The 26,253-nt window shown below is 36.4% G+C and overlaps 1 protein-coding gene across 3 annotated transcripts in view; it reads right to left on the reverse strand.

Moving 5' to 3' along the window:
* The window catches only part of TENM2 (teneurin transmembrane protein 2), a 543,159-nt gene that overhangs the window by 472,828 nt on the left and 44,078 nt on the right, over positions 1 to 26,253 (reverse strand). For all 3 annotated transcript variants that reach the window (XM_026061298.1, XM_026061300.1, XM_026061299.1), the window contains exon 2: positions 24,416 to 24,691. In XM_026061298.1, the coding sequence (XP_025917083.1) occupies positions 24,416 to 24,691 (276 nt within the window). The remainder of the gene's footprint in view (positions 1 to 24,415; positions 24,692 to 26,253) is intronic.

The raw sequence follows: 26,253 nt of genomic DNA on the forward strand, positions 1-26,253 counted from the left end.
GTTTAAAAAAAAAACAAAACAAAACCCCCAAACTAGTACTCACAGTTTACACTGGTTAGTAGCATTATGGGCATTTATTAAGTCACAGCTTTAAAGAAATTCTATCCAGCCTAGTCCAAAAAAAACCCAAACCAAAAACAACTTTATCTTAGCCTACAAAAATATTTATGTATGTTACTGACTTTAAATGTGCAAGTATTTGAGCTACTTTGCACTGAAGTTACAATGGGACTATTTTGCTTAAATTAAGCAAGTGTATAAGTATTTTTCTCAATTAGCAGCAGTATTAATACTAGTGTTTAGTACCTTACTAATATTAGGACTTGTATCAGTAAAATTATGAAACTGTTGTCAGCTCACATTACTGAAAGTTCTGGGAGAGACATTATTTTCATGACTTACATAAAGTGAGGAATTCATATTTTGAGTGAACATTACACTGCATATTTTGCTTAACATATTTAACTCTAAAATATTAATTGACATATATCAAACACAATGATTTTAAATAGTCCTGATAATTAAATGAAGGTGGAAATTTTTCATGAGAAGGAAACAATCCATTCTAATTGAATAACAAGAGTGGGCTTCACTCATGGTAAAAAAAGATTCAAATTAAACATTAGGAAAAACTGTCTAATGACAAAGATACCAGAATGGTGGAACAGATGACTAGAAGTGGTTAGGTCTTCATCGTGGTTATAAAATGATGTTTCTCTAATGGCAAATTAGCATGTGAAATGATGTTATGAAAATGCAAAATTCTATTTTTTAAAGCTGCCTAACAACATGCATAAACAAAAGTCTGTTGGAGCAGAGACTAAGACAAAAGCAGTTTTGATATCTGGGAGCCGCGCAGCAAACACAGAAGTCTGAACAATCACCTACATCACTCGAGTATCAGGAACTGATCCCAACAGGGATCAAAAATTATTTTGTGATTACCTATAAAAGGAAGAAACCCTATTTAGCTGGTCATACAACTACTAAAAAAAGAATACTGTAACAGAACATTTCAAGATTTCCCTTTTCTTTACAAGGGTTTTAATTAACATAAATGACATTAATAAAAATGACTTAATACTCCACTTCATAAAGCTTAACACAAATTTTAGTTCAACATCCAGCAAAGATGATATGTCCATAGTAATATGGACATACCATTTATTAGGCTGTCAAAAAGAATGAGTTAACTACAATCGAACGTCTTTTGGTATAGTCTTCTTACTTTTATATTCAGCCTCTGCTTGTTACTACTCTGAAAACATGTTTATAGAAGGTATTGGCTTTAATGATTAAGAATACTACAGAGAGAGCCAACCCATAACATGGTAAATGTTATAATAGCAAGATTTTAAATTTAAATTCCAAATGTCCAGCAAATGTGGAAGGGCAATGTGAAAGGATTGGGACTTACTACAAAGTTGGCATTGAGTCAATTTTTACAGGCTGATTACCTACTCTAACTATCAGCTCCTTTGAAGTTGTTTGGCAATTGGTTTATTTTTCTTACGAATATTTGCATAAAGGAAAAATAATACATTTTAAGTAGCTTCAAATCAGTTGTAATTAGGAAGTCCACATGTACTAGAAGAAATAATAAAAAACCAGCTGTATTTACTGTCCTGCTAAAAATGTATTGCATAATATTGTACCAAAATTTACAGTGCTCTATAACTAGTGAAACTGTGATACAAGATTGCATTTACTTTTATTTTACTCTAAGTAATATTACCTTCTGCAACTGTAAAGGAACTGCACTATCATATACATCTCTTGAAAAGAACTGGCACAGCTATAATAAAAACCATCCTTTTCTGTAGCTTGTTCTTTGCAAATCACCCAAATGCTAACAGTTGAAGAGAGCCTTTGATTTCTTTTCATGTTGGCACTGTAAACCCCCTCTTGTTCTATACACACATATCCCTCAACTTCTGTCAAAAGCAAGAACAAATTTCCTAACCAAAACTGAAAAGTCCTTGGCTTTTCAAATGACTATAAATTGCATGGCTAAGTGCATATGGCCACAGGGCTGTCACAGTTACTTTTCTTGACAATTCATCATAGCATACTAATTCTGTAATATCATTACTGTGTCTCTTCTCACTGTACTGATTCAGCCAGTTAATTTAATCAACTAATAATAGATTCAGAAATGGATGCAAAGGGCCCTAGCACTTCAAATTATATTACTAGAGATGCACAGCAGTGAAAGCAATGTATTTTGTACTTGCCATTAAATATAACCTCAATAAATTATATTCTTCTGGTAAGCTGGAAATTTTCCTTTAAAAGGAAAAGTAAAAATATTTTGTAGGAGTTCAGAAAAGCACTTATTCAACAAGATTAAAAAAAAACAGTTTATTTCATACTAAACATAACTTGTAATTACACTGCATTAATTTGAAGAAAAAGCTATAACCAACTATTTAATAAATTATCCTAATTAGGTACATTTCAAGGTAAAAAAAACACTGCAGCAAAAGAAAAAAACACATGTCTAACGGAAACTAAAGATGTATGATTAACTGCAAAGTGAGCCATTCAAACACGGACAATTAATTTTATTAAATTTTAATCTTCTCTGAAAATGTCAATGATGATTAAAAACATTATTCTCCAACATCTCAGTCCATTCTGCATGTCATGAACACTAATACTTTAACTTAATATGATAAATATTAAAAAAAAGTAAACCAAAGAAGTAGGCAAAATTTAAAGGAAGGCCACATCACATTTTTGCCCCTAAAATACTGATGTTTAAAGCAGTCCCCTGTGAATGTATGCAACACACTCTGATGCGATATCCACTCACTTCAATGAACAAACCTTCACAGCCCAAAGGCCACATCCTGCAAGACGCCACATGCCTAATGCAGACAGCAGGCACACTTAATCCGAGCGTAAAATTTCTGGTACTCCAAAAAGTGTTACCAGCTCTCAACACTACTGTGAGATACACACACGTGTGTGTGTATGTCTATATATATCTATATCTCTATATATATCTGTATATATGTATAGAAAATATCTTTATGTATATGCACAAAGTAGCTGTACCTTTCATCACTGAGATGTTTTTGCTTTGCTGTCATTACCAGATGAGGACCACAGCTTCATGACAGCACGGAGCAGCATGTCCCACCTCCGGCGTGGACATTTTTTGCCGGTCCTGGCAGCGCCCAGGGCCCGCGCTGGCCTGCAGCACCTGACTGCCCTTGCTTGAAGCCCCATGTGCACTATGAGAGCATTAAAAGGGGCAAGGATGCCACCGTGGATATGATGTACCGCAACAAAATCATGTTCAGCAGACCTGTTTGCAAGTCCCACATAGAATTTTCTACTTAAGATTAAATCTAGATGAATTGCCAATGTCAATCCAATTAATCTTTTGGGGGAGCTTAGAGTGAAGCCAATGAGACTTTTCACTTGCCAAGGCATTTTGCGTGTTGGAGCCTAAAACAGGAGAAAATATGTTTCCTGATGTAAACTAAGTTAATTTTGGCAAAACTCAGTGAGCAAGGGTGATAGAGATTTATAGACTTACTCCATGGACATGATTCAGGAAAGCAGTGTTTAAACATTTTAAAAATGATTATAGGCCTCCAAAATGCAATGAATCTTCAGTACATGCCTAAGCACTCTTACTGAAATGGGGGGGCCTGAATTCAGACCTACATTAAGGCCAGATAAACACATCTTTCTTAAAACACGTTATGTAGAGATCACCACGGACTCTCTAAGGTGTCCGACGTCACTTGTTACTAAGCATGATTCAAATTATGCCTACCTAGTCTAAAAGCAAGGCATCTCCTTGAATACCATAATCTAACAAAACAAATAATTTTCCTTTCATCAATATACAACAGCTTTGTTCATTACTGAGAAACGTTAGGTGGTGAAGTATTGAGTGCTATGCATTTTACGCTTAAATCAATGTACTGTCTTGCAGTTATGCCACCTAATGTGTTTTTAAGCCATGCGCTACAGAAATCAATGTGGTTCTTATTTGATATTCAGTGTTAAGTTCAGCCTCATAAATTTAGAATTGCACTCTGTTATTTTGATGGTTATGTATTAACCATGTCCTGTAAGTTTTATGATTTTATACTCAGACCTGCAGTAAATCATGCCAGTTATACACAAATGGCTTTATTTTTACTGTCCATTTGGAAGAGAGAGAAAATGATGATTCATTTGACCTATCAGGGAAGAAAAATACAGTATATTCAGATAAATTTCAGAAGGTGTATCAGTAACAAAATTAGGCTCCATAAAATTTAACTGAGTCTTCTCTGAGACAAACTGATTTGCAGCAGATAAATGTGTTTGATATACTTCATCTTACCAATATTTTACACTGGAACAGGCACACAACAGTGGATCATTCTTTGTAACACATCTAGCAGGTGTTATGCTATTGTCTAGAAATCAAATGCTACACTGTAAATAGTTTTTTTCTTAGAAATTGATACTGATATCCAGAATTAAAAAACAGCCTTTTCCCATGAACTTCTAAGCTATTTTAATAATTGATAAACTTTTCTAGCATTCTGTTATTCTTTTAAAGTTTCTAAATAAACTTTCTCTTGTACAAGAAGCCAGGAATAAAAAGCACCAGAAAAACAGTGCTCAGGCAAGTGATTTATTATTTTTTTTAACATATTCTGAAATTGTATTTTTCTTCCAACTTGCAATTTAATCTCTTGCTATGAAACAAAGCACAGACTCACTATCCACATGGCAAAAAGATTTTTTGCTCCCTTCATTAAAGATGGCTTCTCAGCATTTTATGCCAAATGTTTTCTTCGAATGGTAAAGTTGGTCAATTTGAGAACTGTTTTTCTCTTCACCATATTTACTTGGGACTAACATTCTCATCCTAATTTTTCTTGGTACACATAACCACCTGGTGACCCGTTCCCAAAAGCTGGAGCAAAACAGCCTCACCTATCACTGAACTGACAGGCTCCACAGCGTTCTCCCAGTCTGACAAAGCACCAGGTGTAGCAAAGATGAGGCAGCAAGACAGTGTAACGTCCCTTCATGGTGGAGGACATGAGGATTACATCAGAACTCCCATCTCCTGTTTTCTCAGATGAAATCCTGAAACTGGAATCCTCTTTCATTTTCCAAACGTCCAATAGTGGTTAAAGATGGAAAAGTCCATTTATGAGATAGTAACAGCATGTTATGCAGCACTGTAAATTTTTTAAATGTCACAATAGCTTAAAAATTCAGTGGATAAGAATCACAAGAAAGACTCAGTGTTTTTCTCCAGACAGCAATTCAAAACACAGAAAATATTCTGACAATATCTTGAATGTAATCCATGAGAAGAACAATTAAGAAAGCTTTTCTTTAAAGCTAGTCATGTCTACATTGGGCATTTACATCTACTCCTATAAAATCACAGCTCAACCGTTCACTGTTAGAGTAGAGTAAAAAAGGTGTTACTTTATATCATCCTGAATCGGTGCAGAGACGGTGCTATACTCATCTGCCCACAATTTACTGTCAAAGTTTCTTGGAATTAAGCCTTACATGTTCTGTAATAAATGCTACATCTATATTCCAGTATATGCTGTACTTTAACGCTCAGCAGCGTTAATCTCCCCCCACAGTAACAAAACTAAAACATAAATGAACCATACAATGTATTTAACGAGGCACTGCCAAACCACTACATTTAGTTTTGCATGAGTTGGAATAACCCAGGCAAGTAAGCTTGGTTTATCAGGCCTCACATTTTATACCAGCTTGGTTTCAATTTTGAACTGACTTGTTTTCATTAGTTGCTTTTATTAAGGACTACAGAATGATTGTACAGGTCTAAGTTGGGTGAGTTAAGAATCATAAATAAGGCCACTCTTATGTCACCTCACTAGAGCAAGGCAATCAGAATTTATTCTGTTACGCCTGTGTAGCCATTGCCTATGCACTGAGATAACAACTATGTATGTGTCTTGACGTATTAATTTTTTCAGTACAACTTCTATCAGCCAGAACTGCAAAATCCTGTGGTAGGAGAAGGTACAAAATTAAGACTATTCTAAAGTTACCATGAAGTTAAAATACATTTTATGCTATGTATTGTTAAAATGTTACTGCATTTGATTTTTCATGATTCTGCTAGCAAACAATCATCACTTGATACTAGGAATAAAAAACAAATTACTCCTGGAGACAGGATCTACCTGCTACAGAAGATATATCAATTCAGAGAGGTCTGTAGTTTCAGAGGTTTATAGATGACCTCTCTCCTTTCATAACAGTCCAAGACTATCAAGTGCACTGTGCACACAGAGTATCAACAAAAAAAACTGTCAGAAGTCCAAATGATGAACAAGAAATATAATCATATTCAAATCAGCTGTTGGAGTATTTACTATATTTACAATGGTACTTGTGTTCTTTTACAGTGTTTTTTAAAACACAACAGTGTGCTGGCAAGCAAAGTAGATGTTCTTATATTCCAATTTTTTACTTTAGTCTTGATTTTCCCTGCACAAACCACATATAGACTTCCATTTTGATGGTGGGAAGATGGAAATATTTATAGTTAAATGGAAGAAGAAAGGGGAAGGAATTATGAAGTATGTTACATACATACTGTATCTCTCCAAATCAGAAATGTTTTTATTCCTAGTATCTGATAAATCGTATGAGTTCACTGCTACAGTAATTTCTAGAAAGGATTCTCTATGACTAGGACAACTCAGCTGACTAAAACCTACACAACAATATCATGAGGATTAGGGCAATTTTTATTTAAAGAAAAATGTCATTTTAGGTTAACAGCTAAGGTCAATATCCAGCTAAAAGTTGTTTCATAGAAACAGAGAAACAAGACAGAGCCACAAGACCAAGAGAGAGAGAGCGTAAGGCCATAATATGGGAACATAACTTCACTAAAACATTAACCTACAGAGTCCATTTCTGCCCAATTCCTTCGGCAGGGGAGTTTCAGGGCAGGTTTCACCAGCAAACCAATAACCCACTTTTAACAACCCAAAGGGAGATATCAAGACAGCACACTCTTGAAAGACAAGAAGAGAATCTGTACAGCGGTTTTCCAATTTTGGTATATTGGCAGGGTAAAAAAATCTTCCCAAACCACAAAAAAAATTTGCTGAACGATCTAGCCTCTGGCAAAACATGAAACCAAACTCTCTAGGAAAGGGCAGGGCTGGAACAGATCAACTCACTGACTCTCAAGGAGCAGGGAAATACAAGGCAGAACACGCACTCGCTGCAGAGAGGGCCAGGAGAAATGACTCCTCCATACTCACACTCATCACACATCTCCTCTGCCAGCTTCCGGGCAGCCTGGATCGTCTTTTTAGGAACTGCCAAGTGACCCAGACTTCCCACCCCAAAAGGAGAGGTGGGAAAAACACAATCAGGGAACACACTGCACTCTTCATAAACAGCAAGAGAGAGCAGGAAGGTGCTTGCTAACCATCATTCTAGGGGTTTTCTTATCATTTCCCCTGAAAGAGGGAAGGGAAAAGCCTCCGCTGCCACCCGACCCATCACACTCCGGGCTCAGTACCAGCAGGGCAGCACAAAGGAGGTCTGGCTCCCGCCAGTATCCTAGCATCTAGAATAGGACACTGTTTTAACACTAGGGCATTTGTATATGACGTACATTTATATATCCAAGTTTGGTAAGCCTGCTTTTGCTATACATACCAACACATTATATACGTTTTTTTAATCACTGCTGCTCACTGGGAGAGAGCTGCGCTTTAATCTGTAATGCTTTTTTTTCTGAAATGTTTTTCCTGCCTACCATGGGAAAAGATTTTCCAGCAGCCATTAGCTACAGCCATTTTCACATCTCATTTTAACAAGCTATAAAAGCAGAACAACATGCCAATTACATGAAATAAATAAAATGAGTGGGTACAAGATGGCTAAGAAAACCTCTTGCACTGCATATATTTGTTAGAGTGTGTATTAGGGTTTCACTAATGCATTTATAATCCTGCAGAACAGTCTGGCACATCTGCATCTTCAGTACAACAGAATGGCAAAGATGATACAATCCTCAGAGAATTTCTATTTGAAATAATTTTAGCTCTGTTTTATGTATACCAAAGAAGCTGCCAGTCAATCTGATCTTCAAACACGCTGAACTCCGCAGAGGGAACTCTGGTAAACTGCAGAATGTTCACCTAAATGCATTTATTTTAGCAACATGAAAACTGGTTGCTGTATTTGGCTAATAATACGTTGCACATTTGGAACTTTGTTAAATACCTTAATTGTGTAGCAGAGAATAAGGCAGTTAATTTACACAAAAGGACACAGAGGTGAATTTTTTGTCTACATCTCAGAACAAAATAAGTAAATTCACTGAACATATGGCTTATTAAATTTAATAGTTCCTTTCCAAGATGATTCTGATTGCCATGTTTTGAAAGATAGAATTTAAAAAAATTTTTTTGGATATTTGCCGTTAAGCAGATATGCCATCTGTCTCCTCAAACGAAAAGAAACTCAACACTTCGATTACTATTTTCCTAACTGAGATTTAGTGTAATATATTTCTAATACATTGACTAACTAGATCTGACATCACATCTTCAACCTACCTATTACATTTTTTCAAAGACCTACCCACCTACAGGCATGCATGCCTACCTGAGACAGCATGCAGGAACCATAAGGAAGTACCATCACCTCTTGCATCACTGTCAAGCACTGCTGGTGACACTGGCTTATTTAAATAGCCATCTTGTATTTTCACTTAAGTTTTAAGGAGACAGATGTAGAAAGTGTAACACTCCAAACAGGACTTAGAATTTCTGTCACAAAATGTTCAAATTAAAAAGGAAAAAAAAGAAAATGAAAGAAAATAAAAAGGAAAGCCTCTCACAAATTTCATTGTAAAAATATGTATCACAAGATGCTGGACTGAACAGATCACACATGAGCTCTGTACATCGTGGGAACAAGTATAAACCTCACAGCATGCCAAATTTTTGTAATTTGCATATTTTACTTCAAATCCTCAGAAGTCCATCTCATTTTTCCTATCTAGTTATTTTCTAGGGAAAGCTTGTTCCCCTGTGGCCTTCAATCCAACACAGGCAGTAACTCACCTCTGTCTGAACCAGAACGATCTTATTTCATTCTCACTGATAACTGTATAGATTTTGCATCTACTTTTCAAGTCACTGAGTGTCTCTGTCAAATCCAGTGTGAAGAGGCAGAGCAGGCCAGGAGTAGTGATCAATGAACTACTGGCTCCAGCGAGTCACAGGGACCCGCAAGACCACGCACAGACTGCTGCCACAGAAACTCTATCTGGTTTGGTTCAGACTCAGAAAGTGAATATCACTACTTAAACCACATGAAGAGCTCAAAGCTTCAGTTGGGACTCAGGGACATATTATGTTCAGCACTATACGAATGAGCAGAACAAAACTAAATCCTACAGTCCATGGCCATTACAGGAAACCACAAGTGAAAAAAAGCAAATATAAAAATCAGGCTTCATCACCCAAATCCTATGTATACTACAGAGCTGATTTATTGCTACAATACCGTTCTTCTGTTAGTTTTTATGGTATTAATCAAAGCTGCACTTGAGCCAGGATTAACTCCTAACTCATGCACCACTCAAACAGTGAAATCTCCATCTGCTCCTGCCCTTTTGCACCTGGTTACCACCCCACAGCATGACAGCACAAAATAAGGCTCCCTTTTCCATACACTATAGATAGAAACAGGTTATATAAAGCTTGTAATGAAGTCAAAGAAACTTGGCACTCTAATGGTTTTAAATTTTGCATTTAAGCTAATTCTATTTTTCTATTATCCTAGGACAAAAGCAGAAGAGGAGGCCTGCTGTATCCCTAAAGCAGAAGCATACTAAGCAGGACACAGCCAACATTTACCTGCCTTGAGCCTAGACATGAGCACTCTAAAAAATTGCATTATTTGCAGCAGTATAGAAGTATTTTGTAACATCGCAAACCTGCTAGTAGCATAACCAGCAATAATATAACGTTGCTAAATATAAGCATATAAATAATATATAAGCACAAAGGGGCCAAAGGAGATGTGCAAGAAGTAAAATCTGCAAGATATGAATAAAGGCTGTAGAACAAGTAGGAAAGATGTCTGGAGGAACCTCAGCCTAAAAATAAGATACACTACGTCAGGAGCATATGAGATTGTGCCTTTCTTTTGCGGGAGGAGGACCAGAAGCATAAACCCACCAAGGATGAGTGAGTAAAATCCAAGCAGTAGTAGTTACCTGTTCTGGTTGCAAGTGTACACACACCCAAGCCCTCCAGCAGCCAGGGCCGCCCCTCGCAAGGCCCGTGGCACCATCCACGCGCTGGTGGGGTGTCCGTGTGCAGCAAGGCTGGGGGGGACTAACGCTGCAAATGGGTCCTCAGCAACGAATAAGAGCTACGTGTCTGTTGGTAATGAGCATCAAGCTCGTAAAGTCTTGCTCTGAAGTGTGAAACTGGCTGGTCTTTCAAGCCCTCCCCTAACTGTTAAATAACTGTATTTCAGCTGAAACTTGCTTTCAGCACAGGAAGCGTTGGCGCAAGTAGTCAGTTCATAGTCGCAGAGGGGAGGTGACAGTCACCATAAAACAACATGAGGCAACGTAGCTCTAACCAGTACAAACCACGGGGGAATCTGTCGTCTAATGCAAAATGAAGAAAAAAAGAGAAAAGGTGCCCCAGCTCCAGGAGGAGCTTTCTGACCAGCAGCAGGATCAGCTGAGGGGCCGAGCAACGGCATCACCCCAAAGCGCATCCTCCGCTGGGCGGCGCGCAGCAGCAAAGCTGCGAGCTCGCTGGCACAAGAGGTTTGAGTCAAACACACAGTGTCAGCACCGTTCAGTACGCTGCCTGCTACGGCTTCATATGAGAGCATGCTGCCTGACAGACATTAATCCTTAGATAACAAAATTACCATGAGATCATTTTTGCTTCCAAATACTTGATTCAGAGTACAAATCAGCACTCAAGCACACCTTTAACACAATCAGTGATCTTGCTGCTGTTAAATAAGGGCTGCTTTGTAAGGACTTTTTATCATCTCTTTAATAACAGCAGCTAAAATGAACTTACTGAATGGTATCAATCTTTACGAAAGAGCCTTGTACAAAATTATGAGAATTCACCTACCGAACTTTACTTTTGAATGATGTCACAAGAAAAAGTCTGTGTACAAAAGGAGGATAACTTCTCGTCTTTTTAGTCTGTCAGACTTCAGAAACCGTTTAAAAGCCGAATTGAGTATTTTGAGACTACCAGGGTACAGAACTAATTTCATCAAAAAGGTCCAGTTTTGTAATCATTTTCCAGACCAATGAACACTTTTTGTGCATGTGTAAACATAGCATGGACTATGCATTAGTAAAGTCAGCTCTGCTAGTGCTCCCTATGTTTATTCTAGATTCCGTATCTACAATCATCACACTTCTTTAGGATTGCTATAAATTCACAATCTTTATACATGCAACTCAGAGCTTATCCCCATTATTACTGATAAATTATTATAATGAAGTTACTCTCTGGTTATTTCTCAAAATTTCTCTTTAAAAAATTGTTAGCATTATTTAATTAAAAATTAAATGAAATTGGAGAACCAAGGTTTTTGTTCCCAGTTCCTGCAAAATTCATGTGAACGTCAAGACTTACTGAACTTCATTAGGACATATTGTGGTTACTATGCACAGAGCTTACAGAGTTGTGAAATCTGACTTCCGTAAATACAGAAAGCATATGTTGTCAAATTAGATACTGTCATGCAGACTATAAATGTAATTACAGTACACCTTTTATTTTCTAATTTTTATTGGGGATTATCTATAAACCTCATATTTAGAGCTGCAATTCAAACTTTTCTTTCCTGATGTTTCCTGCTGCAGCCGATCTGTTAAAACAGGCTTCACTCTAGTTGTATTCCATGATGCAAAAATTATTAACCAAATGATAAATCCATTCACAAATGCATTTTAAGTGTGAATGAGTCATGCAAGTGCTCACATAAAAAATGTGAAGAAGAAATTATCATAATATTAGATGGTTTGGTCTAGTGTCTGTCTTTGGATATGTAAGTCTCATTGCTATGAAAGTCAGTTGAGCTTTTTATTAAATAGCAAAATTTGTTCATAATTACTGAATCAAGTTTGTTGGTTAAAATTGCTGTTAGAAACATGCAACTTATGCCCATACTGATAAATTCTAGTAAGTTACTTTCAGTTTTAAGAATAAGTGTAATTTTTTATTTTTTTTAAATGTACAACATGGTTGTATAATTTTATTCACTCTGCTTGGTATACCTGTTACACTGTACATGAAGACTTGGCACTAAAGGCTAAGGCTGGCTTCTGAACAAAGTCATGGCAGTATTACCTTCTGATCTCAGTTATTTACTCCTGATTATTTTTACACCAGATCCTTCTACCATCTATGTAAATAAAATAAATACCTTATAAAATAAGGTATCTGTCATCTCATCTATTTTTATGCTCATCACGCTCACCCTGACACACTTCAGAGTTCTAAAAAGCCTGTTGTCTATTGGTTTGTAACAAACCCATGAAAGTACAGTATGTCTTTAGGTCTATGTCTATACTAATTTCAAAGTCACTGCCTACTTCTCTTCTCTCCCCTTGCACAAGTTTGTACATCTTTATAATACCTTCCAAATAATTTATCACATAGTAAAGATTTTAAAAAATCATTATCCTTTTGATCTAAAAATCCTTATATTTCAACTTTAATATGTTCTTTTGAAAGGATCTTCCTGGAGAAGTTGCCATGTATGATCTACTCTGCTGAGACATCAACAGTAGAGCTAAATAAAGACTTTAGGAGCTTCAAATCACATTTAAAATTGTTTGAAAAGTTTTGTTTGTAAAGAAAAAAACCCCACTTCTTTCATGATAAGAAAAATGAGAATACTACTGCAATACATATCACACAAGAAGACTAACAAAAAGGAAATATGTAAAAACAATATTTGAAAGTGTCAAAATTTATCAGCACAGAAATAATTTGAAGCATATCTAACATGCAGAGTTCTTTCATGAACTAGACTCAAATAAGCAGGGATAAAAGTAGAGAAAAGAAACGTATTGATCTCTTCAGATCATTTCCTAAGATGGTCATTATTTCTGTAAGATGATCTATTCCTCCATTATTTTCACCATGCAAGGAATTCATGGCAGATAGGAAAAAAAAATACCCCTCACTTTGCGCTTTCATACTGTAATATTCTGCTTTATAAAACATACTCTTAAGCCATCACATGTCAAACAGCACTAGGAGATTATTTGGAACCACATTAAAGTCTTAAGCTCAAGGCACTATATTGTATTAAAAAATACAGGAAGGAAGAATATACGTTCTTCCAGGCAAAGACTAGCAAATAGCATAATATTTTCACCGAGTGAGAAAATAATAGGAGAAATATATGGAGAAAAATACTAGTAGAAAATGAAATATATAAAAGAAATGGTTAATCTAAATCATTAGGAAATTGACCTAAACCACACAAGACATACAGCTACCTGGTCTATCTCCCATGAACTCTATTGTGTGTAACTATTAATGTTAATGATGCTGCCATGAAGGCCGCAGAATTTTATGGCAAAGAAATTTCCAAACCCTCCCCCACTTCAGCCCCCAAGTTAAAATGCCATAGTACTGATTGCTCCCTAAATGTTTCCTCAGGGTCTTTATCAAAACAGCTGGACTGAGGATAAGATAGAAAACACTGATTATTAATCTCTGCCTGCTGTGGTTATAGGTCAGTCTTCTAACATTTATCATAAGTCTCGTATTTCTTCTTCTCTCTCTCTTCTCTCTCTTTAAGAGCTATAAAAAAAATCATAATTGTAATCATACCATGCTGCCTTCATCTGTGATGATATCTATGGAAGTAACACGTAAGAAATCAACTCCTCCCCTCCCCCTCCTCCTCCCCCCCCCGCAAATCTGAAGACATAGGAGAAGGTCTTCATTTAAATTCATAAAATAAAAATGCTCTAAAAAATGACCTAAGAGAGTCCAGGCCGTGCTCCATTGAGTATACAAGGCACATACATTTGGTAAGTATATTAAGTCCACAAATGTGAAGTTCACCGGCAAGAGAACAATGAGTCCTGATTGAGTATGATAGACAGAGGGCAGGCTTGGTGGTGTGTGAGCTCCCAAAATTCATTATTTATCTGAATATGGCTACCCATCTTTAAATACTGTTGGGGAAGTAAAACTGTAGGTCAAGAAATAATATAGCTACAAGAATAAAAACTGGGTAAGAATAATAATAAAAGTGGTCTTGAAATATGTAGTAATTATCTAGAAAATAGTTATAATAGTTATAAACGGCAAATTAACCTAGATGATGACTCAAGGAGACTTTGAGTAACTGTTCAGGGACATAGTGACAGAACTGGGCAGACAAGGTTTGTTATTTTATTATTTATTATGGTAAATTTGGAGAACTACACAAAGGAAGGAAATGAACTGAATTATTTACATACATTGTGAGCTTTAGAAGTAAGTATGAAATGCATGAAAAAGAGAAAAAAAATACAACTCCAAATATTTCTATCTCATTCACAAACATACAATACAAATACGACTATTCAATTCCTAGCAATTTTGTGGCATCTACTACCACATTAACCCTTTAAGACCAACAACTTAAAAGGTTTGCTATAGTAGAGGAGGTTATTAAGTGAAAACAGCATTTATATACAAATAAAATCCATCTATTCTCTATATTGCTATATCATGCTTTAGAAAAATATCTGCATACACACAGTGTTAGTAAAAACACTTCTGAGGGGAGATTACTAATTCCTTTGCACAGGTGTACTGTTCACTGACCGTCTAAGCTCTACCTGAAACCTGAGCCACTTTGCTGAGCTCTGTGCAGTCTCATTTGACTCTTCTTTCCTTCATGTTTTTTCTTGCAGCTAATCCCCCACTATTTGCTTTCACCCACTCTTCTTTTTATACCGCTGCAGGAAGTTGTGATCTCAGATTTGACCTAATTCTTCCTGCCTCCACCTTCTTTCTACTTACTATACAAAACAGTTCAGAAAACTTTTTTTTACCACAACCTTTACTCATGTTGTTTTACTTACTATGAAAAAGAAGAAAAGAAAAGAGAGCTACTAGAGAAACTCCACTCTGTTACGCAATCGCATCCATTTCCCTCTTTTCTGTCTTCCTACTGACACTGTCTAATATGGCTTAAAGCTATAGTGTTCTGTGGGACATACTAAAATAGCATGCAAGTCCTTAAAAAAAAAACCCCAAACTTCTTTTGAAAGAAACCAAATTTCTAACCTGCAAAAATGAGAAACTTCACTATAATTCATCTTACTTCAAGTTTACTAAATAGAAATGTTACATGGAAAACAGATAAACCCATTTTTATCTGGTATTATGATTACTAATTCTTACGGCTCATCATCTGAGGAAACAGAAGCTATATTTTCACTCTTGAAAGCTAATTTGCTGTTGAGAAAAGTCCCTTAACCATTTGTGTGAAAAAATCCAACTGCTACCTTTCAATATTTCTGAATGACAGTCATGGCTCTAAGCAAACAAATGATGCTCACATATTGTGTCTTGCCTACAGGCATGTTGTTATAATTGAATGATATTATGCCTTCTTGCAAGATGGTATCTCAGTTTCAACAGGGCAAACATGGCAAGCAAGTATCAGTTTCCATTGGCATCTTGAACTTCCTGGCAAATACAGTTTCATCAACTGAAAGTTCTTCCTCTCATATCAGCAATACCCTACTGGAAAGCCTTAAAATAACTTGAACAGATATTTATAAGAGCTTCAGAAACCTTTTCCCTGAATTGTTGCTCAGGTTAAAATCTGGCCCAGAGAGATGTTACTTTCATGGTGTTATCTGAAGGCCTTCCACACCAGAATGCTTAATAATTTAAAAATAAAAGATACAGTGATCTCCTCTCTCTTCTCTTTTAACCTATAGGAAAAGCAGCTTAATTAGTTCATAGGTTCAATTTGTTTGCATGAATGACTGCATTGTGTATGCAGGAGCATATGGAAAATACTGAAGGGAGAAAGGTATAAAAGTGAGTTGAGTCTATATACAGGTTGAAATATTCTGTGTAGAGGAATGAACTAAGTTTCTTAGTCTAGGGTCCAGCTTGTGTAAACCCCTCTCTCCCCTCTGCAAACCTGGATAATCACCACGCAGCCAGACTTAGATGGACAGATAGTACACACAAGCACAAAATCCTAAGGCTGTTAAGCATTTTTAGGACAAGGACATTGAATTGGATGCCTTGAAGAGCTACCACAGAGTGTATCAGACACTTCTTTTTGTAGTAGCTATATCTCTTTCTGTAACATCCTTCACAAACAACTCTTCTGACACCAGCATTGCTCTGCCCTGTGGTAGAAAGGCTCTAGAAACTTGAGGTGATTTTCCCAGTTGGTAAAAAAACCAGTGACGTCGAGTCTGTGTGCAACCACAGTGTAAGTTTTGTTACTTACGTGCATTCACCAAACTTAAACCCAAGTGGATAACCAGCAAACAGTCCCTTTTTAGGACTCCGTTCAAACCACTGCTCCATTTCCTAAAAGCCACAGCACCTGATTCTGCACACAGAACAAGCTCTGCTGCCGGTTGCGTACATTATTCTCCATAAGGCCACTTTCTCTAGCCATGACTCCACATAAGTAAAGCTAGAAACAGTACATCTCCCAAAATTCAAGTGTTTTTTAGTACAAGAATGCGGAAGACCACAGCAATGGCACCCTCTGGTGACAAACAGTAACACATTATAATGAGATAAAATATTCAGCCTGGAAAAATGTTTAAAATCTATGGTTTCATGCAACCTGTATTACATAAAATGCATTCCTATGGAAAGTCACAAAATGTCGGTGGGTAATTTTAAGAGCAATTATAATTAGCCTTCCATAGCAGTCAACGTTATTGAAAAGGCAAATTCTTCAAAATACTTCAATTTCCCCATTAACCTTTGAAGGCTTCTGTTCTAGTCAGATGTCCTTGAACCATCAGCTAGATCAACTAGAAATTGAAAAAATGTTCCTCTTTATATTTATCATGAGTAGTATTTGGTACTCACATATGGCTAAGATTTGAGCATGGTCTCTGTAGTGCTACCAACAGTTTGTGAGATGCTGAAGAACAGAAGCGAGAGGTGTGTGAACCAAAGACTCAATAGGCAAGTGCTTTGGAAGCAGACAGACAACTGCTTATAACAAATCTTTAATTTGATTTGAGAGGCAGAACCTCAGTCTTCCTGAAGCACTGCCAGTCATCTTAAACCAATAATGTCAGAGGGTCAGCAATTTCAAATGCTACAGAAAGATTCAGCTGAATAAATATATAAAAGTACTTCCCTTATCAATAGCAAGAAAGAAAACTGTCTACCAACCAAAGCAAGAGGTCTAACCTCACTGTCATAAAATGTATAAAAGCTTAGATTAAGCAGAAATTTGTCTTTAATCCATGTTAGATACAGCGAAATTAAAAGCAAAAAAACCCAGTGTTCTCCAAATTGCTCATATAGTACCTAACAAAATGAATCTGGTTCTGCCAGGAGCTTCTGAAAAAAGTTAACAATCACAAAAAAAATTCATTGGTAAAGATAGATAAAACTCAAGTTTCTGAACTGGATTTCCTCTCCTATGATACAGGGAATGGAACTCATTGCACATTTATATCATTTACTACTTGAAAGTTACATAAAAGAAGATTTTGTTTTTAACAGAGTAATGTAATGAAATGGAATCTCTCTCAAAACTCAGTGACTATGGAATTATTTAATTTTCAACAAGTTATGTTTATTCTAATATATAAACACTGAAGTTTTGGCACTAAAAGAGCTAAGGCATAATTTTCCTATACATTTTCTAACTAAAGATCACACATGTCTGAATAGAATGTTATATATAAATATGACCTTAACAATCATATCAAATAGATGGTCTTAGACAAGTTGTCAGATTACTTGAAATGGACAGCAAGCAGACTGTAATCAAAAAACATATCAAATGAAATATTTAGAAACAACATTGATACTTAAACAGCCATATGTGTGTGGGGATATACACGTATTGCAAACAGGCATTCATTGTACATGCACATAGAGTTCATTGGTTAGACACAGACCAAGCTGCATAAATGAATGGTTGACTAGAAAATGTAACATGTACCTTGACCTAATTATGCACTAATCAGTGAAATATGCAAGTGGTTGTAATTAGTAAGATTACTAATGGTGTAATACACTACATGTACAAAGGTGCCAGTATCTGGCTTGAAAAAGTTAAAGCCTGTGGTAAATTTTCACAGCCTTCTGAAAGAGAAGACATAAGTAAAATAAATTCAGTGCATGCTTTCTTGTGATGTGTGCTTCAGTTTAAAAGGCAAATGTAAAATACACATATGAGGTTTCACTGTGATAGATTTTGTTAAACAACATGAGCAGCCAAACCTTCCTAAGGTTTTATCATTCATCAGCTGCTTCTAATGTATTCATTACCAAGCTGGATTAACTTTATCAGATACACATTTTTGCTATAGAAAAAGTATAAAAAGGCATTATTCTAATTCAGATATACTTTGAACAAAGGCACTGTTGCTTGCTTACTTAGGTGACCTATGTCATCTAAGTCTGCTTTATTAAAACTAATAATCGGCAAACTGAATAATGTGCTGTATTTAAGTTCTGTGAAATACAGTTTCATTTCTCTCTAGTAGATGGAAGGTCTTATAATTAAAATATTAATTGAAATATCTGATGGTTATTTTGAGATACGTTTTTCATAAAGCTCTCCAGGTTGCACCCTTCACGTGATACTATTGAGACACTCCCACGCAGAAATTCTTTCTTCATGTATTCCAGGAAGAAGGAAGCTAACAGCTAGCCTCAAGAGATTATAACCCCAGCTGTTGCAATATTTTCCAGGTGGCCCAGTTCACCAGCATGTATTTCTGTTTTTCCTCAGTTTCCTGGCTAGATCCTGGATTTCATTTTCCATGTCTCAATACCTGGTTTCCTTAGTTCATGTAATACTGCAGGGGGCTTTCACATAATCCAGAGAGATCACCCTTAAAAAGCAAACTGCAAAACAAGAAACAGCTTCATCTAGGTCCTTGAATGACACATGGACAGAAAACAAAATGTTCAAGGCCTGGCAGGCAGAAGATGGCATTTATTGCAGTAGAGGTAACTGAATTCAGTGACACTTCAGGGAAAAGACAATTGATAAATTTACAGATCCTGAAGCCCTGGCTCAAAAAAATAGGCAAGATCACAGACACCCACAGTCTAAGTCCTCACCATACTCATGCATAACAGATCATAAATTTTTCACACTCTACCATTTCATACATAATCAAGAGGGCTAGAAACACACATATTTATAGAATAATGAAACTTGAGATCCTGGTGTACAACTCTTTGGTCAACACTGAACTGAATGGCAAATCTAATGGCTGCTGAATTGCTAAATTCCAGCTAAAAGCAACTAAACTTCAGAAGGCATTATTTTACCCTTTTAGGCCACCTAAACATAGGTATCACTATTGCCACATCTGTATCTTAACTTTCTAGAATATCACCAAACACTGTTCTGGATAGTATTTATTTAGCTGTTTTGATATGCCTGCATGTTTACCACCACTTTCACTGCTTCACCCCCCGGCCTATACTAGAGGGTCATTGGGTTATATTAAAATTGTAACAAACACTTAAGCTTGTATATACTGTCATTTCACATTCCTGTCTTGCACAAGGCTTTAAGGTTTACAAGTACTGTATGTCCATTTTTGTCCTTAATCCCATCATCTAGCCTTCTCCTGCACTGAATGCATAAGCCATTTACCTGGACAAAACTGTAGTTGATGTGCAGCAAGTCTTTAAGTCACTCCTGCTAGTCAATTCCCTCATTAGGAAACTACTTCCTATCAGAAGTGCCCTCAGGTTTTGAGAGCACATCAAAATTGAATCCACTTAAGTAACTGAGCTTTGATACTATGCTTAATGACTTTTTAAATTTGTCATTTACAAAGTACTTCACAAGCTTTCCTAAAGGAGAGATGAAGTATGCCCAAGCACAAGCTAGCCTTCCTAGCACTCTTTCTCAAGCAGCCGAGGTAATGTGTGATGTACCGGATTCCATTTTCGGAGTGTGTGACATTTCATTTAACTCTCAGAATTTCCCTTGGACCATCTGGACACTTTTGCAGCCATGAACAGATCACACAATTGTAGGAGCTCTTCCTCCCTTCTCTTTCATATCTGTTTCCTGCTGCTTCCAAGCTACCTGGATTGATCTGTGGGGCAAACTGGCACAACGTCCCCAGATTATACGAACACTTGAAATTAGCACTGTATTGTAAAACACACTACGTCTATAGCTTCCCTGCTTCTCCTTGCACACAGAACATAAAGGACATACTATCTCAAAATGATAAGGGTATATTTTCTTTTTTCTAGCTCAACTAGAGAGTTCACAGATCTGCTCCAACTGTATGCTCACTGTTTAAACTACCCCTTGTCACAACAAAAGTATTTCCCATAGAGCAAAGCGAGTATTTCTTAGAGGGACTATTTAGGAAGCACCCTCAGTTTCTCATTTTTGTATTGGTTTCATGGCCCTCAAAAATTTTAATGAAGAACCTTGTTACTGGTTAATCCAAACAGAATTCTGTCACCAGCTAGAATAAAACTTGCTACTTTCAAACTGGTATTATCATTCACAGACATCAGCATGTATAGGCCAAAAGTCTATACCTAAGTCTGTGATTCAACGCTATCCTGGGAAAAACCCAGATTATACTATGGCATAAAACAGAAGCAACAATGAAATATGAGGTCAGTTTGAATTCTGGTTGTTTTTTTTTTTTTTTTTTTAATTTACATTACATATGGTAGTAGCATTTTCAAACTTACTATCTGAAACCACCACTGAAAGCTTCATCGTAGGAAAAAATATCTTTAAAAGGAAAAAATATTTTTTCTATTTTTTTTGTAAGACTCATCAGAAGTACAAAACACAAATACACGTATAAACTCTATAATCTTATAAAAAGAACACTTGCTCTCCAAAAAAAAAGGGGGGGGGTCACTGCCAAAACAATCAGCACCTAAGCTTAACTCTATATCAAATAGGAAAGAAGACATGATAACTGATAGAAAATGCTACCTTTGGAAAGTTTTCCATTATGTTTTGGAATAACTAGTTTTTATTTAATATATGGCGGTGGGGAAGCCCACCCACCTTCAGGAACCCTCTGCTATATCCCATATACTCCATATATGCGGGTCCCCAGAAACAATTGTCCCTGCAAAGCCAACACATGACATAAAAGCTGAGCTATATTTCTGATGTTTAATTTATTTTTCACTTTTGGATGTACCACTTGAAGACATTCATATACTTAAAATCTCACAAATGGATAGAACATGTTCACTAACAATTTGGTGACAGATTTGCTCTTATATATTTATATTGCTGTGTCTCAAAGAGATCATCAAAGAGAGACAGCAGTAAAAGATATGATATGAATTTAGAGCCTAATCCAATTTAAATTATCAGACCTGTAGATATAAAAGTGTTGCCTTTCACAGCGGATCTTCAATAAGCTGTTTTGTTAAGAAGAATTTTAGTATGAAAAACAAAAGAGTGAATTTAAATGAAGTTTACATTATTTCAATTTATCTATAAGCATTTCAAACCTGCTAAGGTTCACACAATTCTAATTTAAGATAGATCATACTAAATCTAAAAGTGAAGAAAATGATCATAAGCTTTATAAATGGATTTGTATGAGCACAAATACTGAAAATCATATTGTTAGAGTGATTTATAGTAATTAAGCCTCCTTGGGGTTACTTAGAGATATACTATAAGTGACAAAATTGATAAAATAGATTTATTATTATTATAAAATGAGAGTTTTTTATTTTGAAGTGCAGTGATATGATCTGTGATTAGCATCTCAATATTAAAAAAATAAGCACCCTTTGGAGCTGACATACTGTTTCATAACACAGTAGTTGAACTGTGTTTGGGGGAAGGAAAAGTTTTCACAGGGCTTTAAATAAATTCAGTGAAGTCTGCACATCATGAGTTCCCCACTAATATTGCAAGGCATAAATGGATAAAATCTCATATTAAGAAATGTCTTGTTTTATGCCAGCATCTCCTGCAAATCTGAAGCTACCAGAGAGTGAATTTCTCTTGAGGTATAGATTCTTGTTACTTCCTCTTCAAGAGGAATATCTAGCAGGTTATTGATTTACTTCGAAAGGACACAGTGTTTATGATGTAGGAAACCACTGCTGGGCACAAGCGTGAGAAATTAATGATGGCTTTGTAAGTGTCCACACTGTGGTGCTGAACCAGTGGGCAACTGTCAATCTAGATGATAATACATCCCAAAACTTCATAAAAATCAGTGATGTGAAAAAGCATTGATTTTTGAGCTAACCAAGATTTGTCAGAGAGGAAGAATAAAAAGCTTACTGAAGTTAACACCTCTGCGTATGCAATAGTTGCTTCATACTTGTGTGATTATTTTTCAACCAAACATACAGAAACTGTTATCATAAAAACCTTGCTAGGTAAAAATATACCTGTTTCTTGCATGCTGTTTTATCGTGTCCTTCTTTCTTTTATTAACATCACAGTTTGAAAAATTACCTCTTCAAAATGCAACCACTGCACTTCCAGTTACTTAATAACTCACGTGTTATAAGGAGGACAACGAAATGCAAACCAACTCATTCTTTTATTAGTGTCTGCAACACCATGTAGGTAGGTCCTGAGATTAGATTTTCTCTCAAACAAAAGGTATGGCACAGTGCATTCACGGAAATTGAGACAAAGTGCCAATCATGTTAAGAGAAGTTAATTCAAGCCACCAATATGAATCTCAATTGTTCCATAATGTCAGAATTTCATTAGTCAGTTTTTTATTTGAAATAAAGCCTTATCAAACCCCTACCAAAGTCAATGAAAATTGTCATATTTTCTGTGGTATTATTAAAAAAATTTTTTTTATCAGTCACTGATTCCTTTTTTTTTTTTTTTCCCAAAATATTTGCTACCTCATATCCACTATTACTACTGAATATACATTTCCTCTTTGGCTTTGATGAAGAAATGTATCCTGCTATGCCTATGGAGGGGAGATATTACTTGAAGCTTCAATTTAAAACACAAAAAAAGATGCTGTTGCAAACAAAATCAATTGCAAATTTCTGACCCTTTTTCTATCAAAACAGAAAGCATAATTCGGTTTTCCATTGTTTGCCTTAACAACCACTTGCTTGCGTTCCAAGTGCCTGACACACCGGCTTTGCTGAAAGCGAGACAACTGTTTGCGAGTGCGAGGAGGAGCCTAAAACTTGAAAAAATTCTCTTCTGAGAGGCACCTGAAGGTCTCAAGCATACTAACAAACAACAAATCCAATTTTGTCACCAGAGTAGCAGGGAGCTGGTTACATTGGCTGGTATCAGCTGCCTGAACGTTATCCACTGACGATATAGTGTCAGCGAGATTCCTCTCCACTTTTCAAAACAGCAAATATTGGAACACGTCACTTGTTTAGTTCATATTTGAAGTAAGCTGAGTTCCCACCTTGATCACCCTACTGGACAAATTACAGCAAATATGTTTTAGCCATCTGTTCTCATTAGTTTAATTTAAAAAGATGTGGGCAGAGAACATACCCCAGTATTATACTATTTCCAGAATTAACTGATGTATAGGTGTTCTGTTATAAGTGATTTTTGCATTATGTACAGCATCTTTTTATGAACTTAATAATCAATAAACTATACTAAACCAAAGTAAATATCTGTCTTATTTTGCCCTAGTATGATGTACAGGTTTGCTTTCTAAAAGACCCTATACTTACCAGTAGGCAAATACTAACGTTATATTTTTATAGAACTTTGAAAACTCTTAAAAAACGCATAAAAACTCAATCTAAATGTTACAAATTAACCCCACTGTTATAGTTACTAGCATATTGAAAACTGTTAATACTACTTTACGCTGTGTATAAAAATTGCATATGAGAAACTATTTTTTCTATGAAGCTGTTCATGCTTGTCATCATTCATTTTAATGTAATCTACTATAAGCACAGACTTATGTAAAAGATTATTGCCTGGAAAGTAAATTGTAAGATAAAGCAATCTATATTATGCAATATACATGTATTAGAGTTTCCTGACATTGGTGGGGAAAAAAAATAAATAAAAAGCAGTTTTAGTCAAAAAGAGAAAGAAAAGTGAAAAATTCTCCTTTAAAAGAGGATTCACATATTTTAAGTATGATCATATATTCTTACGCACATGCATTAAGAATATATTGAAAAAAGAGGCCTACCATTTTCCTCATCAGACTTATTTTCATTGTCGGAGTCAGTAAGGGTGAGGGCTGAGTTTTCCCGACTGGAGAGGCCGGAGCTGCGCCTGGATTTCATCCCTCTCCCCCACAGCCGTATGGCATGCTCAGGGGACATCCCGCCCTCCGTGTCCGAATCGGCATCGGAGCCGGTGCTCAGGGAATAGCCCTGGCGGAGTATTCCTATGTCCGAGCAGTAGCCGCTTCGGTGGGGAGAGGGCTCGCAAATGCCTAGTTCGGCAAGGGTGAAGTTCGTTCCTGGGAGGACAGTTAAAAAACAAACAAAGAAACAAAATTAAATATAGTCAGTTAAATGCCAGGGGATTGATTTTAAGTTTGAAAATAACGGAGCTTTTTAATTTCTCTTAACTATGCTGCATGCCAAGCCTTCACAAGAAATTACACAGACACCCCTCTGGTGCACAGATGAATATAGTTAAAATGGAAGAAAAACACAAGACAAAAGGTAGAAAATGTCTCTAAATTTTAGGTTAATTTTTTCCAACTATTTTGGCCCCAAATGATTCATTATTTAGGTATGTGATTAATATAAAGCTCAGAAGTCCTAAAGACATGACTTGCTTTATATTAAATACCTAACAGTGCATTTGTAGGACCAGAGCCTTGGCTTTGGCTTTTTGAATATCTGATTACTTGAAGAGCAGCTTTTTTTTTTTTAATGAAGAAATGAACATGAGCCTTCCAGAGAGGTAGATTTTTTAATTCTGGTTTTCATATCATTTATCACTTAACATAAAGCAACCACTTAGTTGCGAAAAACAAGTTTACAGAGACAAGAATCACTTGGAAGACCGCAAACCTACCAATGATGTAACATGAAACCTTGTCACCAGTTTTGCACACTACATTTGGCAATTTTTTTTTTAATATCTGCTACAGCAATCGAGATAGACCTCACAATCACTGTAATTGCTTTCTGCCCTCATTCACCATATTTGAGAACAAAGTGTACGACAACGCCACAGTCAGGAGGTCACTGGGCTTAAAGGCAAAAATTTCAGGATCTGTGTCAAAACACATGACCTTTAGCAGTTCATAACGTGACTCAGTGGGCAAAGTTGCAAACATTTCTTAGAGCACACGGAGTCCCCTCGGGCACTCAGAAAGGACAGACCTGTGCTTAATGCCTACTTAAACATTTTCAACATGCAGTAATGAACATGACTTCAAAAAAGTATATGGAAATATTCATTTGTCTCTATGGCTAAGTTTTGAAAAGCAGAGTGGATTTAGCTTCGTTCCACTGGACTAGAAATGAAGAATAAAGACAGACTGAAGTCACTGGCAGAACGGCTGCCAATTTTTTAATGCATTTCCTTAACTCACAGTGAAACTGAATCTGTGCCCTGTGTTTTTGCGGTTCTGTTTTGTCCTGAAGCAGTTTATATTTTTGTCTTTTCCCATATATGTTTATGAAAACGAAGATATATAGCGGCAGTTCATATATTAAGTAAAACTATACTTAAATGCCTATTAATAAATAGTTTTAACTAACTGGAATTTCTTTAAAGTCTTCCAGCTTGGTCACAGACTAGCCAAGACCCATCAGACAGCATTAAATACATCTAGCTCATCTCTCTGTATCAGCCTGCCGCAATCTCATAATATCACCTAGCTGTTGAAGCATTTTAGGGTGAGGTGGGTACGTGCAGATCGATATAAGGTAAAATTAAGGCCCCGCTTCGCCCCGGTGCGCCCTGCCCTCAGGCAGCTGGGCGCGCGTCGGTCAGCAGGCGCCCGCGGCTGGGCGGGGCCGGCTGAGGCGGCCCGCAGCCGGCTGTAGCCCCGCGTCGGTCAGC

This window comes from Apteryx rowi, unplaced genomic scaffold, assembly GCF_003343035.1.
Source record: "Apteryx rowi isolate R43461 unplaced genomic scaffold, aptRow1 scaffold_18, whole genome shotgun sequence".
NCBI classification, from domain to species: Eukaryota; Metazoa; Chordata; class Aves; order Apterygiformes; family Apterygidae; genus Apteryx; species Apteryx rowi.